The 18,673-nt window shown below is 38.0% G+C and overlaps 1 protein-coding gene across 1 annotated transcript in view; it reads left to right on the top strand.

Moving 5' to 3' along the window:
• DNAAF6 (dynein axonemal assembly factor 6) overlaps positions 1–18,673 on the top strand; it is a 69,707-nt gene that overhangs the window by 43,978 nt on the left and 7,056 nt on the right. The window contains exon 6 of the mRNA XM_037822008.1: positions 18,418–18,503. Coding sequence (XP_037677936.1) covers positions 18,418–18,503 — 86 coding nt within the window. The remainder of the gene's footprint in view (positions 1–18,417; positions 18,504–18,673) is intronic.

The following is an 18,673-nucleotide window of genomic DNA, read 5'->3' on the forward strand; positions in this document are numbered from 1 at the left end:
TGTTCATCCAAATTTTCCATATTTTTGACAATTACCATCTTTTACTTTTGGAAAGAGTAAACAATCAAAGGATGATTTTATTTGTGTGTGTATGTGTGTGTTTGGGGGTGGGGAGGGAGGTAGAATGCAAAAGGAAGAAGACAAAGATATAAGAGAAAGATGTTAAGTTTTGGTTATATTGAGTTTGAAGAGCCTGTAAGAAATCTTATTGGAAGTGCCCAGAAGGCTGTTAGGAATACAAATCTATGTGGAATTCAAGAGGAAGAAAGGGACTGGAGATGGTGATTTGAAGGGTTGTTGGTGTTTTCTCTCTGATTTTAAGCAGTGTGGCAGGGAGGGAGTTTGAGAGGGATGTCAGGAAACCTGCAGGAATGGTGCTAATTGGGGGCAGAATAGGTGGCCCTTGGGGATGGGGCTAACAATCTGAGATGGAGTTAGTTCAAATGGAGACATTGTAGATTCCCACTCCACTTCTAGGTCAGGTATTGAAAACCAAGAGGAGTTGAATCAGTGAAGTGAGATTGGGGTTGTGGCCTGGTTTTAGAGATACAAAAATAATGGGGAAGCCAAGAATATGTCATAGAAACAGGGTAGGAGAGAAGAGGAACTGGCCTACGTCAGAAACAGGACTGACTTAGGTACTAGACCTTTTGGATACCAGTTGGGGAAGGCGGAAAAATAATTCTAGGTATCAAAGATATGCAGGAAGATAGCCTGGCTTTCACATAGGACTATTTGTAGTAGGAAATTGGATGTGTGCAATGGGGAAGTAGGTAAACAAATTCCTATTTTCACTTATGGGTGTTGAACAGTAGATTATTTCTAAATTCTAAAAACAGATGGGCTAGGGTTACTGATATGCTACCAAATGGCCCATCATTTGTTTGAGAGTGGGAAGGGGAGCAGCCTATAGATAGCTTGATACTCATTTTGAACTAGAATGAATACATAATATGTTGGTGTTCCTACTTTGATGGCTCTATATTGATACAGGAGCATTTTGGTATGGCCTAAAAATCCAGTCATTCAGTCTGAGGTTTCTATATCATCCTCATCTCATCCTTGAGCCTCACCAAATCCCTAAGTCTCACTTAGAATGAAGTGAGAGTCAGGGATGGGAGAAGGGTCAGTCCATCTGGCAGACACAAACCAGGAGTCACATGTTTATTGCATGCATTCATCTCAGAAAGGGCTAACAATCATTCTAAGCAAAGTGTCTGCTCATCCTCTGAGAATTCTCTTGTTTCTTGAATGGTCTGCTTCTCAAATCCTGGATTCTCCCTTAAGGTTGTAACAGTCATATTCATTTACTTTTAATGAATAGATTGGGGCTGCTTGAAAATGGAGTGGATTTTCTTTTCCATTTAAAGTTCTAGAGGATGGACACCTGTGGTTTTTTGTAGGCTCTCTCATTATGCTAACCTTATTTGATTGGTTATCTATCAGACCGTGTGGCAAGAAGAAGGATATTTGAGCTGTAATATGATTTATTAACAGCTCCAGGCAGCACAGTAAACCTTCAATTAAATTTCTAATAGTTCTCTCAGTAATATACATACATTTATAGTTAATATCATAATATTCCTTTATAATGATGGTGGTGGTGAGGAATGAATACTCCCTTAAGAACTAATCTAATTGTATAGAATTAATATATTTCTGATTATGAAAGTAATATATATTTAAAATTTTAAACAATACCAAAATTATCAGGGTTGGAAATAAAAGTCCCTCATAATGAGAAAGAGAAAGAAAGAGAGACAGATTGCCTTTGAGATGGGCTAAGGGTCAGGGATGGAATAAGGGTGAAGCATGTCTTATACATATTATTTGGTAATAAAAATCAGTAATTTTACATTTTGGTTATAACATTTTGAGAAAGTTTCATCACAATATCTGAATCACAAGATCTGGATTCCTTGAACTGGAACTGGCAGGAACTTCCAAATCCATGCAAGCAGAATCACAGGTTAATCCTGAAAAACACCAATATTTGAGTAATGGGTAAAGGAAGAGGAACCTGAGAAGGACATTCAGAGTTGGGGGGAAATCATAACAGTATCTACTGCCGTAAGAAGTAAAGCAGTATTAGGATACAGAAGGGAATTTTAAATTTGTCAATTAAGTCTTTTGTGATCTTTGGAAGAGGGCATCATCAGTTGTTTGGTGGAGCCAATGCCAATTGGAGAAAGCTGAGAAGTGAATAGGACGTGAGGAATAGAAGGCAGCAAATATAGATTGTTCTCTGGAGAAGTTTAGCAGTGAAAGAAGAGGGGAGGAGAGGAGAGGAGATGGTTGTTGAGGAAGAGGAAGGATTTAGGGGAATTTTTTTTCCAGATATGAGACTTTTCAGCTGATGACAAGGATCCACTCATTCATTAATACGATATTTGTCAAGTGCCTACTCTGTTTCACTAGTACTGATGAACAAACAGCAAAAAAGCAATCATAGTGTGGACCCTTGAGGGACTTTTAGAAATGGATAGAAGCATTTTTGATTGTCACAATGATTGCAGGATGTTATTGGCATTTAGTATTCAGAAGTCCGGGATACTCTAAATCCTGCAGTAAGAGAGACAGTACTGAACAATGAAGACTTGTCCTGCACAAAATGCCAATAGTATCCCCCCCACACCCCCGGTTTAGAAAAACTGGTTAGAAAAAGATTGAAGATATGAGGATAACCATTCAATCGCATTCCACCCTATTGACTCATCCTCCTTGAATCCCTTTTTCTCTTTATTTCAATGACCCCCATGTACCCTGGTTTTACTCCAAAATCACTGGACATTAATCATCTCCTTTGCTCCAAAATCACTGGCTATTATTCTTCTGCCTGGAGTTCCCTATGGATTTGACCAGTGCCTTTTTTTCTCTAATTATTCTCTTTCCATCTAGTTCCATGGCTTTAAATACCATTTATCTCTCTAGTCCTGACCTCTCCCATAAGCTTCAGATTCATATAACCTACTGCTGCTTAGTTGGCATCTCCCACTTGTTTAATAGTCAACTCAAATCTAACATGTCCAAAATAGAACTCTAAATTATCTTCCCCAAACTTCTTTCTCATCCTTCTTCCTCATCTCAGTAAATGGCAACAGTATTCACTATATTAATTAATTAAAGATTATAGGAATGTGATCTTTTCAGTTCAAGCTAAAAACCAAAATCATCCCTTATTTCTCTTTCCTTTATACCTCACATTCAATCCATCAGCAAGTCTTGTTGACTCTGCCTTCAAAATATATTCTAATTATTTCATATCAATGAAATCAGTGAAATATTTAGAATAAGCAAATTCATAAACTCAGAAACTAGAATACAGGTTACCAGGGGCCAGGTGTGGGAGTACAAAGGGGGAATAAATGCTTAATTGGTAGAGTTTCCTTCTGGGGTGATGGAATAGTTTTGGTGATGGATGGTGGTGATGGTAGCACAATGTGAATGCAATTAACACCACTGAATTTTATATTTGAGTGTGGTTAAAAGGGGTAAATTTAGGTTGCATATATATAACTAGAAAAGAAATTTTTAAAAACCATAGAACTGTACAACACAAATAGTGAACTCTATTATGAACGATGGACTATAGTTGTTACGGTTTGCTAAAGCTGCCATTATGCAAAATACCAGAAATGGATTGGCTTTTATAAAGGGGATTTATTAGGTTACAAATATACAGTTCTAAGGCCATTAAAGTGTCCAAACTAAGGCATCAACAAGAGGATACCTTAACTGAGGAAAGGCTGATGGTGTCCGGAACACCTCTGTCAGCTGTGAAGCCAAGGTGTCTGCTGGTCCTTTGCTCCTGGGTTCTAGTTTCAAAATGTCTTTCTCCAAAATGTCTCTGGGCTTCTGTCTCTCTTAGCTTCTCTCAGCTCTCTGCTTGGTTCTCCCAGGGCATTTCTCTCTAAGCACCTGGGAGTTCTCTCTTAGCTTCTCTAGGGAAAACCCTGGGCTTCATCTCTTAGCTTAGCATCTCCAAACATCCTTCAGTCTGCATCTCCCAGCATCTCCAAGTGTCTGGGTCTCTGTGGGCTGTCAGCTCTCTTAAAGGACTCCAGTGATATAAATAAGACCTACATAGAATGGGCAAGGTAATCCCTCCATGGAAATGATATAATCAAAAGGTCTCACCTACAGTTGGGTGGGTCACATGTCCGTGGAAACAGCCTAATCAAAAGATACCACCCTGAGGCGGGGCAAGATGGCAGACTGGTGAGCTGTATGTTTCAGTTACTCCTCCAGGAAAGTAGGTAGAAAGCCAGGAACTGCGTGGACTGGACACCACAGAGCAATCTGTCTTTGGGCATACTTCATACAACACTCATGAAAATGTCGAACTGCTGAGATCAGCGAAATCTGTAAGTTTTTGTGGCCAGGGGACCCGCGCCCCTCCCTGCCAGGCTCAGTCCCCTGGGAGGAGGGGCTGTCAGCTCCGGGAAGGAGAAGGGAGAACTGCAGTGGCAGCCCTTATCGGAAACTCATTCTACTGACCCAAACTCCAACCATAGATAGACTGAGACCAGACACCAGAGAATCTGAGAGCAGCCAGCCCAGCAGAGAGGAGACAGGCATAGAAAAAAAAAAACAACACGAAAAACTCCAAAATAAAAGCAGAGGATTTTTGGAGTTCTGGTGAACACAGAAAGGGGAAGGGCGGAGCTCAGGCCTTGAGGCGCATATGCAAATCCCGAAGAAAAGCTGATCTCTCTGCCCTGTGGACCTTTCCTTGATGGCCCTGGTTGCTTTGTCTCTTAGCATTTCAATAACCCATTAGATCTCTGAGGAGGGCCCTTTTTTTTTTTTTTTTTTTAATTCCTTTTTCTTTTTCTAAAACAATTACTCTAAGAAGCCCAATACAGAAAGCTTCAAAGACTTTCAATCTGGGCACATCAAGTCAAGAGCAGAACTAAGAGAGCTCTGAGACAAAAGGCAATAATCCAGTGGCTGAGAAAATTCACTAAACACCACAACGTCCCAAGAAAAGGGGGGTGTCCGCTCACAGCCACCATCCTGGTGGACAGAAAACACTCCTGCCCATTGCCAGCCGCATAGCCCAGAGCTGCCCCAGACAACCCAGTGTGACGGAAGTGCTTCAAATAACAGGCACACACCACAAAACTGGGCGTGGACATTAGCCTTCCCTGCAACCTCAGCTGATTGTCCCAGAGTTGGGAAGGTGGAGCAGTGTGAATTAACAAAGCCCCATTCAGCCATCATTTCAGCAGACTGGGAGCCTCCCTACACAGCCCAGCAGCCCAGAACTGCCCTGGGGGGACGGCACTCACCTGTGACAGAGCACAGTCATCCCTCAACAGAGGACCCGGGGTGCACAGCCTGGAAGAGGGGCCCACTTGCAAGTCTCAGGAGCCATACGCCAATACCAAGGACTTGTGGGTCAGTGGCAGAGACAAACTGTGGCAGGACTGAACTGAAGGATTAGACTATTGCAGCAGCTTTAAAACTCTAGGATCACCAGGGAGATTTGATTGTTAGGGCCACCCCCCCTCCCCGACTGCCCAGAAACACGCCCCACATACAGGGCAGGCAACACCAACTACACACGCAAGCTTGGTACACCAATTGGGCCCCACAAGACTCACTCCCCCACTCACCAAAAAGGCTAAGCAGGGGAGAACTGGCTTGTGGAGAACAGGTGGCTCGTGGACGCCACCTGCTGGTTAGTTAGAGAAAGTGTACTCCACGAAGCTGTAGATCTGATAAATTAGAGATAAGGACTTCAATAGGTCTACAAACCCTAAAAGAACCCTATAAAGTTCAGCAAATGCCACGAGGCCAAAAACAACAGAAAATTATAAAGCATATGAAAAAACCAGACGATATGGATAACCCAAGCCCAAGCACCCAAATCAGAAGACCAGAAGAGACACAGCACCTAGAGCAGCTACTCAAAGAACTAAAGATGAACAATGAGACCATAGTACGGGATATAAAGGAAATCAAGAAGACTCTAGAAGAGCATAAAGAAGACATTGCAAGACTAAATAAAAAATGGATGATCTTATGGAAATTAAAGAAACTGTTGACCAAATTAAAAAGATTCTGGACACTCATAGTACAAGACTAGAGGAAGTTGAACAACGAATCAGTGACCTGGAAGATGACAGAATGGAAAATGAAAGCATAAAAGAAAGAATGGGGAAAAAAATTGAAAAAATCGAAATGGACCTCAGGGATATGATAGATAATATGAAACGTCCAAATATTAGACTCATTGGTGTCCCAGAAGGGGAAGAAAAGGGTAAAGGTCTAGGAAGAGTATTCAAAGAAATTGTTGGGGAAAACTTCCCAAATCTTCTAAACAACATAAATACACAAATCATAAATGCTCAGCGAACTCCAAACAGAATAAATCCAAATAAACCCACTCCGAGACATATACTGATCACACTGTCAAACACAGAAGAGAAGGAGCAAGTTCTGAAAGCAGCAAGAGAAAAGCAATTCACCACATACAAAGGAAACAGCATAAGACTAAGTAGTGACTACTCAGCAGCCACCATGGAGGCAAGAAGGCAGTGGCACGATATATTTAAAATTCTGAGTGAGAAAAATTTCCAGCCAAGAGTACTTTATCCAGCAAAGCTCTCCTTCAAATTTGAGGGAGAGCTTAAATTTTTCACAGACAAACAAATGTTGAGAGAATTTGCTAACAAGAGACCTGCCCTACTGGAGATACTAAAGGGAGCCCTACAGACAGAGAAACAAAGACAGGACAGAGAGACTTGGAAAAAGGTTCAGTACTAAAGAGATTCGGTATGGGTACAATAAAGGATATTAATAGAGAGAGGGAAAAATATGGCAAACATAAACCAAAGGATAAGATGGCCGATTCAAGAAATGCCTTCACGGATATAACGTTGAATGTAAATGGATTAAACTCCCCAATTAAAAGATATAGATTCGCAGAATGGATCAAAAAAAATGAACCATCAATATGTTGCATACAAGAGACTCATCTTAGACACAGGGACACAAAGAAACTGAAAGTGAAAGGATGGAAAAAAATATATCATGCAAGCTACAGCCAAAAGAAAGCAGGTGTAGCAATATTAATCTCAGATAAAATAGACTTCAAATGCAGGGATGTTTTGAGAGACAAAGAAGGCCACTACATACTAAAAAAAGGGGCAATTCAGCAAGAAGAAATAACTATCGTAAATGTCTATGCACCCAATCAAGGTGCCACAAAATACATGAGAGAAACACTGGCAAAACTAAAGGAAGCAATTGATGTTTCCACAATAATTGTGGGAGACTTCAACACATCACTCTCTCCTATAGATAGATCAACCAGACAGAAGACCAATAAGGAAATTGAAAACCTAAACAATCTGATAAATGAATTAGATTTAACAGACATATACAGGACATTACATCCCAAATCACCAGGATACACATACTTTTCTAGTGCTCATGGAACTTTCTCCAGAATAGATCATATGCTGGGACATAAAACAAGCCTCAATAAATTTAAAAAGATTGAAATTATTCAAAGCACATTCTCTGACCACAATGGAATACAATTAGAAGTCAATAACCATCAGAGACTTAGAAAATTCACAAATACCTGGAGGTTAAACAACACACTCCTAAACAATCAGTGGGTTAAAGAAGAAATAGCAAGAGAAATTGCTAAATATATAGAGACGAATGAAAATGAGAACACAACATACCAAAACCTATGGGATACAGCAAAAGCAGTGCTAAGGGGGAAAATTATAGCACTAAACGCATATATTAAAAAGGAAGAAAGAGCCAAAATCAAAGAACTAATGGATCAACTGAAGAAGCTAGAAAATGAACAGCAAACCAATGCTAAACCAAGTAGAAGAAAAGAAATAACAAGGATTAGAGCAGAAATAAATGACATAGAGAACAAAAAAACAATAGAGAGGATAAATATCACCAAAAGTTGGTTCTTTGAGAAGATCAACAAGATTGACAAGCCCCTAGCTAGACTGACAAAATCAAAAAGAGAGAAGACCCATATAAACAAAATAATGAATGAAAAAGGTGACATAACTGCAGATCCTGAATAAATTAAAAAAATTATAAGAGGATATTATGAACAAGTGTATGGCAACAAACTGGACAATGTAGAAGAAATGGACAATTTCCTGGAAACATATGAACAACCTAGACTGACCAGAGAAGAAATAGAAGACCTCAATCAACCCATCACAAGCAAAGAGATCCAATCAGTCATCAAAAATCTTCCCACAAGTAAATGCCCAGGGCCAGATGGCTTCACAGGGGAATTCTACCAAACTTTCCAGAAAGAACTGACACCAATCTTACTCAAACTCTTTCAAAACATTGAAGAAAATGGAACACTACCTAACTCATTTTATGAAGCTAACATCAATCTAATACCAAAACCAGGCAAAGATGCTACAAAAAAGGAAAACTACTGGCCAATCTCCCTAATGAATATAGATGCAAAAATCCTCAACAAAATACTTGCAAATCGAATCCAAAGACACATTAAAAAAATCATACACCATGACCAAGTGGGGTTCATTCCAGGCATGCAAGGATGGTTCAACATAAGAAAATCAATCAATGTATTACAACACATTAACAAGTCAAAAGGGAAAAATCAATTGATCATCTCAATAGATGCTGAAAAAGCATTTGACAAAATCCAACATCCCTTTTTGATAAAAACACTTCAAAAGGTAGGAATTGAAGGAAACTTCCTCAACATGATAAAGAGCATATATGAAAAACCCACAGCCAGCATAGTACTCAATGGTGAGAGACTGAAAGCCTTCCCTCTAAGATCAGGAACAAGACAAGGATGCCCGCTGTCACCACTGTTATTCAACATTGTGCTGGAAGTGCTAGCCAGGGCAATCCGGCAAGACAAAGAAATAAAAGGCATCCAAATTGGAAAAGAAGAAGTAAAACTGTCATTGTTTGCAGATGATATGATCTTATATCTAGAAAACCCTGAGAAATCGATGATACAGCTACTAGAGCTAATAAACAAATTTAGCAAAATAGCGGGATACAAGGTTAATGCACATAAGTCAGTAATGTTTCTATATGCTAGAAATGAACAAACTGAAGAGACACTCAAGAAAAAGATACCATTTTCAATAGCAACTAAAAAAATCAAGTACCTAGGAATAAACTTAACCAAAGATGTAAAAGACCTATGCAAAGAAAACTACATAACTCTACTAAAAGAAATAGAAGGGGACCTTAAAAGATGGAAAAATATTCCATGTTCATGGATAGGAAGGCTAAATGTCATTAAGATGTCAATTCTACCCAAACTCATCTACAGATTCAATGCAATCCCAATCAAAATTCCAACAACCTACTTTGCAGACTTGGAAAAGCTAGTTATCAAATTTATTTGGAAAGGGAAGATGCCTCGAATTGCTAAAGACACTCTAAAAAAGAAAAACGAAGTGGGAGGACTTACACTCCCTGACTTTGAAGCTTATTATAAAGCCACAGTTGCCAAAACAGCATGGTATTGGCACAAAGATAGACATATAGATCAATGGAATCGAATTGAGAATTCAGAGATAGACCCTCAGATCTATGGCCGACTGATCTTTGATAAGGCCCCCAAAGTCACTGAACTGAGCCATAATGGTCTTTTTAACAAATGGGTCTGGGAGAGTTGGATATCCATATCCAAAAGAATGAAAGAGGACCCCTACCTCACCCCCTACACAAAAATTAACTCAAAATGGACCAAAGATCTCAATATAAAAGAAAGTACCATAAAACTCCTAGAAGATAATGTAGGAAAACATCTTCAAGATCTTGTATTAGGCGGCCACTTCCTAGACTTTACACCCAAAGCACAAGCAACAAAAGAGAAAATAGATAAATGGGAACTCCTCAAGCTTAGAAGTTTCTGCACCTCAAAGGAATTTCTCAAAAAGGTAAAGAGGCAGCCAACTCAATGGGAAAAAATTTTTGGAAACCATGTATCTGACAAAAGACTGATATCTTGCATATACAAAAAAATCCTACAACTCAATGACGATAGTACAGACAGCCCAATTATAAAATGGGCAAAAGATATGAAAAGACAGTTCTCTGAAGAGGAAATACAAATGGCCAAGAAACACATGAAAAAATGTTCAGCTTCACTAGCTATTAGAGAGATGCAAATTAAAACCACAATGAGATACCATCTAACACCAGTTAGAATGGCTGCCATTAAACAAACAGGAAAGTACAAATGCTGGAGGGGATGTGGAGAAATTGGAACTCTTATTCATTGTTGGTGGGACTGTATAATGGTTCAGCCACTCTGGAAGTCAGTCTGGCAGTTCCTTAGAAAACTAGATATAGAGCTACCATTCGATCCAGCGATTGCACTTCTCGGTATATACCCGGAAGATCGGAAAGCAGTGACACGAACAAATATCTGCACGCCAATGTTCATAGCAGCATTATTCACAATTGCCAAGAGATGGAAACAACCCAAATGTCCTTCAACAGATGAGTGGATAAATAAAATGTGGTATATACACACGATGGAATACTACGCGGCAGTAAGAAGGAACGATCTCGTGAAACATATGACAACATGGATGAACCTTGAAGACATAATGCTGAGCGAAATAAGCCAGGCACAAAAAGAGAAATATTATATGCTACCACTAATGTGAACTTTGAAAAATGTAAAACAAATGGTTTATAATGTAGAATGTAGGGGAACTAGCAGTAGAGAGCAATTAAGGAAGGGGGAACAATAATCCAAGAAGAACAGATAAGCTATTTAACGTTCTGGGGATGCCCAGAAATGACTATGGTCTGTTAATTTCTGATGGATATAGTAGGAACAAGTTCACAGAAATGTTGCTATATTAGGTAACTTTCTTGGGGTAAAGTAGGAACATGTTGGAAGTTAAGCAGTTATCTTAGGTTAGTTGTCTTTTTCTTACTCCCTTGTTATGGTCTCTTTGAAATGTTCTTTTTTTGTATGTTTGTTTTCTTTTTAACTTTTTTTTTCATACAGTTGATTTAAAAAAGAAGGGAAAGTTAAAAAAAAAAAAAGAAAAAAAAGAAAAACAAGGAAAAAAAAAGATGTAGTGCCCCCTTGAGGAGCCTGTGGAGAATGCAGGGGTATTCGCCTACCCCACCTCCATGGTTGCTAACATGACCACAGACATAGGGGACTGGTGGTTTGATGGGTTGAGCCCTCTACCATAAGTTTTACCCTTGGGAAGACGGTTGCTGCAAAGGAGAGGCTAGGCCTCCCTATATTTGTGCCTAAGAGTCTCCTCCTGAATGCCTCTTTGTTGCTCAGATGTGGCCCTCTCTCTCTGGCTAAGCCAACTTGAAAGGTGAAATCACTGCCCTCCCCACTACGTGGGATCAGACACCCAGGGGAGTGAATCTCCCTGGCAACGTAGAATATGACTCCCGGGGAGGAGTGTAGACCCGGCATCGTGGGACGGAGAACATCTTCTTGACCAAAAGGGGGATGTGAAAGGAAATGAAATAAGCTTCAGTGGCAGAGAGATTCCAAAACGAGCCGAGAGGTCACTCTGGTGGGCACTCTTACGCACACTTTAGACAACCCTTTTTAGGTTCTAAAGAATTGGGGTAGCTGGTGGTGGATACCTGAAACTATCAAACTACAACCCAGAACCCATGAATCTCGAAGACAGTTGTATAAAAATGTAGCTTATGAGGGGTGACAATGGGATTGGGAAAGCCATAAGGACGACACTCCACTTTGTCTAGTTTATGGATGGATGAGTAGAAAAATAGGGGAAGGAAACAAACAGACAAAGTTACCCAGTGTTCTTTTTTACTTCAATTGCTCTTTTTCACTCTAATTATTATTCTTGTTATTTTTGTGTGTGTGCTAATGAAGGTGTCAGGGATTGATTTGGGTGATGAATGTACAACTATGTAATGGTACTGTAAACAATCGAAAGTACGATTTGTTTTGTATGACTGCCTGGTATGTGAATATATCTCAATAAAATGATGATTAAAAAAAAAAAAAAAAAAAAAAGATACCACCCTAATCAGAAGAATAATAAGTCTGCCCCCACAAGATTGCATTAAAAAATATGGCTTTTGTGGGGGGTGTAATAGATTCAAACCAGCACAATCGCTAATAGTATAATTATAATAATTTTGTTTCTTCAATTGTAACAAAGTTACCACACCAACTCAAAGTATTAATAAAAAGGAAAACTGTGTAAGGAGGGTATATGGGAAGTCTGTATTTTCTGAATGATTTTTTTGTAAACTTACAACTTCTCTAATATATAAAAAGCAGAAAAAATATATTTTAAATCCATTAAAAAAATCCAAGTCACCAGCATCTCTCTACTGGACCATTATGTTTCCCTCCTAACTCATTTCCCTGCTTCAACTCTTGCTTGCCTTCATCTTCTTCCATGCAATGGCCAGAGAGAACCATTTTAAAATTAAATCACTTCTTTGCTCAGAACCCTTCAATGGCTTCCTATTGCACTTAGAACAAAATCCAAACTCCTCATTTTGACGTCAAAGTCCCCATATGATATGGCTGCTACTTTTTCAGTTTCATCTGATGCCACATTTTCTTCCTTGTTCATTATGTTCTAATCTCTCTGCCCTTCTTTCTGATACTTTAATATGTCAAGGTATTTCCTGACTCTTTGATGTTCATTCTACCTGGAATATTCTTCCCTCAGATAATTTTACCTCCTCTTTTCCAAAAGTTTTACCTCATTTTTTTCTTGTCTAATTGCACCAGTTAGTACCTCCAGAACTATATTACATAAAAGTAGTGAAAACTGGACATTATTTCTTATTTTTTCATTTAATTAGAATGCTTCTAGTGTTTCCTTGTTCAGGCCGATACTGGTCTTTTGGGTTCTGTGTTCTGATTTTATTAAGAGTTCTTAGCAAGAACAGATGAGGAATTTGATCTGGTGCCTTTTTAACATTTGTGAATATCACATGTTTTTTCACTTTTGATCTATCAATTTGGTAAATAGTGTTAATATGTTTCTTAATATTGAACCATCCTTGCATTCATTCACTCATCAAATATTTATTGTGGGCCTATGATATGACAGGCACTGTTCTAAGCATTAAAGATAACATAGTAAACAAAACAGACAAAAATCACTTCCCTCACAGAGCATTCTTTCTAGTAGGAAAGATAGATAATAAACAAAATAAATACATAAGTTTTAATGTACATTAGAAGGTGATAAATGCTATGAAGGAACAAAGAGCAGGGGAAAGTGATAGGGAGTACTAGGGATGGTGTTTGCTGCAATTTTTAAAAGTGTGGTTAGGGAAAAGGTACTATGTGAGCAAAGACTTGAAGGAGATGAGAAAGTGAGACTAGAATGTTGGAAAGATTATCTAAGTGTGGATATTTAATTCACCAAGATTTAAGACCAGAATTTTAGAAAGATCAGTAGTGAACCAGGAACTCATCTTAGAGAAATCGGGGGTGTTCTAGTTTGCTAAAGCTGACAAAATGCAATATACCAGAAACAGATCAGCTTTTAACAAAGGAGATTTATTAACTCACAAGTTTACCATTCTGCAGCCATGAAAATGTCCAAATCAAGGCATCATCAGATGATATCTGGACTCCATGGTCACATGGCCAGGCACATGGCAACATCTTCTGGTCTCTCCCTTCTCTCCCAGATTTTGTTGCTTTCAGCTTCTGGCTGCTCTGTCTGTGGTTTTCTTCCTGAGCTTCTGTGTCTTTTTCTCTCTGAGCTCCTCTGGCTTTTCTCTCCCAGTTTCTGTGGCTTTTTCGCTCTCAGCTTCTCTGAGGCTTTTCTCTGCCTTTTATCGTCTTATAAAGGACTCCAGTAAGAGGATTAAGACCCACCTGGGGCACGCATCAACTGAAATCATCTAATCAAAAGGTCAACCCACAATAGGTCTACACCCACAGGAATGGATTAGTTTTAAGGAAGTGATTTTCTGGGGTCCATAAAGCCTCCAAACCATCACAAGGGTAGGAATTGGTAGATGATTTCAAAGAGTGGGTAAATTGTGAGGATATGAGATTTAAAAAAAAAAAAGTTGGAAGGAAGGGACAGGCTCAGTGATATGAGGGAGGCAGGAGAAAAAAAAAAACAGGCAGCAATTGAGGAGACTGTAGGGGAAACAGTGTCATCAGGGGAGATCCAGATTTCAATTTGATTAATAATTTGAAAAGAATATTCAAAAAGGCTTAGGATATAAGGGATGATTTCTTACGAGATGAGAGGGCCTAATGGAAGGGGTTCAGCAGTTGATGAGGGGTAAGAAATGGAGACAACATAGGAAATATGAAAATCCATACGGGAGTTAGAGGGTGATGAGGAATGACTTGAGAGTCTGAGGCTTCTTGTGATTATTGATAAATAGAGATAAAGAGATAAAAGTATAATGAATTTAATTCTGGTAATCTTAAAACTAGTGATACTGAGGCTTGGTTGGGGTTGCCAATGGAGATATGGAGGCCTGTGGATGAGTGTTGTTACTCCACAGTGAGCTGAGCTTACTCTTGACTCTTCTGAGAGGAGGACAGTCATACTTATGCATGGAAATATAGTAGTGGAATGTTTCAAAATGGTAACATTATAGAAAATTTATTTATTAATTTAAAAAGATGATCTATTTCTGTAAAATGCATACCTCTATATTTTTATTCTTCAGAGGTAAATATATAATGTCAAAGTAGGGAACCGTCACCTTTATTTTTTTTATTTTCCTAAAGATTTTCATTTCTCATGAGTGATCTTCATTGCTCATGGCTGCAGTGGAAAAAAAATCTCACATGTGTTTCTATAGTTAAATAATGGGAAATTAAATCATTGAAGGAATTCAGGGAGACTTACTCAAACTTTCTCTGTTAATCAAAATGTCCTAATGCTGTTAAGTTTCAAATGGAAATTCAAAGAGTCTCAAATTCTTTCCTAAGAATCATACATACTGGGTGTGGTTACTATATTTCTGTCAAATAAAAATATTTTTACAGTATCTAATAATTAAAATAAAAATAATTAAATAAGAATATCTTTCAAAGTGTCAGCCCAAACTTTTCTGTATATATTAAGCTTCACTGCTATTTCAATAAATAGCGTAGACTGACCAAGTTACATATAAAATATGTTTCATTTATTCTTCTCTTCTAGTAGATGCAAAGTATCTATGGAACACTTGCTATTGGAACTTCTCAAGTCAATTTTCAAACATCTGGTAATATAATCATAGGCACTTATCTGAAGAGTTAGAGAGCTTGTATTAATTACTTACAGATAGATTATAAGACTGTGATCTCTTCAGGAAACATCTTGTCATATTAATCTGTCCCAAGAACAAGAAAGGAAAGAGGAGGTTTAAAACTCAAAATGACAATCCCACAATAATGACTTTCCCCCAAATGCTTTGGTATATTGAGCCAGGTCTTTACAACACACAGGAGAATAAACACAGGGCCATGAAAACAATTTGGAAGCACCCTCCTTTACCTCTCTCCAGAAAAACCCCAAAGTGAATTCCCAGAAAGAGAGTAAGCAAGTAGTTTTGGCTACTTGCCTAAAGACAAGATTAAAGTGGAAAGAAGGGCTCTCATAAACCTTAATTCAGTGGACTTTTTCCTGTTACATTTTTATTTACAGGCCATATGACAGACATTTGATCTATAGTTAGTGATGGGTCCTGGAGTAGCCAGCCTCCAAGATGGCCTCCAGTGATTCTCACCTCTTCATATTCTGCGCTTTGTGTAGTCGCCTCCTATAATGAATAGCCCTGACCTATGTAACCAATAGGATATTACAGAAAAGAGTGTAATTTATGATCTAGGTAAAAAAAAAAAAGATGTCACTTCTGCCTTTCTCTTATGGATCATTCACTCTGGAGAGAAGACAACTGCTGTGTCATGAGGATACTCAAGCCACCCTCAGTTGGCTCAAGCCACCCTCAGTTGAAGAACTGAGGCCGACTGCCAAGAGCCATGTGAATGAGCCATCTTGGCTGAAGATCCTCTAGCCCGAGTCAAGCCTGCAGCCCAAGATGATCTCTTGATTACACCTTCTTGATAGACTCTAAGCTAGAATCACCTAGCTATGTTGCACCCAAATTCCTGCCCCAAGGAAACTGTGTGAGATAATAGATGTTTATTATTGTTTTGAGCCATAAATTTGGAGGGTAATTCATTATGCAGCAATGGATAACTAATAAATGACAGAACCAGAATTCATACCCCATGTTTCACTCCAAAGGTTGAGCTCCCAAATGGTTGAAAGATTCCCATGAAATTTTTTGCTCTTTTCCTTAGTTTACCAATTAAAAGAATTTTTTCTTTGAAATGAATTCAATTTGCATCCTATGTAAAGAGAGGTACCTCAATCCCTTTAATTGTTTAGTCGGTGACATCTTGTGTTACTACTTTTGGACAAGTTAAGTCCCGGGTACAAGTTCAAGGTCGTTTAATAGCCTTGTCTATTTTACAGGTATTCATTGAAAGTATTTCTGAAGAAGCCAAATTCACGTTTCAGGTGGTGTTTTTCTGTTAAGATTCCTCATTGAACCTTCTATCTTGTGCAATATTAATATATACCATTCCACTTAATTTGTCCCTTCTCCTGTCCCTCTGCTGAAACCATTTTAGTATACAATTTTAATTTCCTCAAGAAGTAAAATTAGTTAGTTGTTTTCTTCACTTGAATTGCAAATGATTTTAATAACCACTTCAAAGTTCTATCCAAAAGTTTTAGCTAAGTTTCACATAAATCATAATTCTTTACTCCTTCCTCAAACATTATTTCAACCCTGGGGATAATTTTTTACCTTGAAAGATCTAAACATTTCAGAATAAAGAAACAAAAATTTGTATCCCTTGATTAAGGTGACGTGAGTCATCCTGTGACTAACAAGGACATCTCAACTCAACTATCAGACCAGAATGTTATTCAGTAAAAATGGGCTTTCTTTGTCTAATAGAACACTCATTTACTTTGAGGTAAAGTGTCTAGAACTGCCTCTTTGAGAAATTTTCTAATATCTCTTACTTAAAGCATCTCCAATTATGAAGATATGATTTTCAAAATATAAATTAGGAGGTAACACTTTGTTTAATGAAAATATTCACCATAGGATCTATTTAGATAGTAGCACCTCTAGAGTGTGATTTACAAGTATTTGTTTATATACAGATTTAATAAAGTAAAATATTGTTTCACATACTTTATATTTCAAAAATACTCTTGTCTTGAAGCATCTTACGAGGAATTCCAATTTGTCCCATTACCTACTTGATATTTATTTCCCTCATAACCTGTTGCTTTCCTTCCTGCCATTCTAATTTGAAATCATTAGAAGTCCCATATGTCAAGTCTTTGAACCCTTTTGGAGTAGGCTTGGCAATTTACCTTAAACTTAGGGTGTTTTGTATTTGATGCCATGTCATCTCAGTTATATCTTGCCAACTTCCTTCAAAAGAGAATGAATTAAATTGGAACACGAGATGGGATTTTTTTTAAATTGTGGTAAAATACACATAACATAAAATTTACTATTAGTAATATTTAGTACATTCATATGTTGTACAACCATCACCACTCTCTAACCCCAGAACATTTTCATTACCCCAAAAGAAACAACCCTGTATCCAGTAAGCAGTCACTCCCCAGTTCCCCTCCTATCAGCTCCTGGCAACCACTAATCTGCTTTCTGTCGCTATAGATTTGGCATATTCTGGATATTTCATACATATTCAATCCTACAACATTCTTTTGTGTCTGGCTTCGTCCACTTAGCATGTTTTCAAGGCTCATCTATGTTGTAGGATGTAACAATACTTCATTCCTTTTTATGGCTGAATAATATTCCATTGTATGGATAGACCACATTGTTAACCATTCTTCAGTTGATGGACACTTAGATAGTTTCCTTATTTTGGCTATTGTGAATAGTTCTGCTATTTATGAACAAATACATTTTGTACACGTTTTTGTTTGAACATCTGTTTTCAATTATTAGGGGTATATAGCCAGGAATGGAATTGCTAGGCCATATGGTAATTGAGATAAGACGTTTTCAAGTGAAATCTTACTAAACTAGTAAATGGTCCTTTGGGGTGAGGTCATATTGTTATTTCTCTTTTGTTATGTTAACAACCTTGCTGTACTCCTATACCTCCCTAAGAAATGTGGTGTGGAAATTTACACCAGGAAATTACAAGATTGCAACCCACACTAAACTTCTCTACCTCAGTTTCTCTGTCTGTAAAATGGGGGTGATAATCCTTGATTCTCAGGATTGTTATGAGGAAAGGGTTTAGCCTGGAACTCGGCACTTCATAAATATTAATTCTTTCTTTGTATGTTCTTACTCTTTTCAAATGAACTCTGTAAACCAAGGCAAATCTATTTTTCTTCTTATTTTCTCTTTCAGATTAAAATTAAACTACCAAATACAAGCTCTTCTGAAATTAAAATTGACATCCAGGAAATGATCCTTGATCTTCGCACACCTAATAAGTGAGTAAAAGTTAGGACTGGAGTAGTTTATTATAACATTAATGAGTATTTAGTCAATTTTTTTTTACAAATATACATAGTTATTTTGCATGACCCATAAAGTCTTTTTATGTTCCAAAGCACATAGAAGAAAAGTGGAAAAGTCAATTAATCATTCAGGTGTTTGATCT

Source organism: Choloepus didactylus, chromosome X, assembly GCF_015220235.1.
Source record: "Choloepus didactylus isolate mChoDid1 chromosome X, mChoDid1.pri, whole genome shotgun sequence".
In the NCBI taxonomy this organism is placed as follows: Eukaryota; Metazoa; Chordata; class Mammalia; order Pilosa; family Megalonychidae; genus Choloepus; species Choloepus didactylus.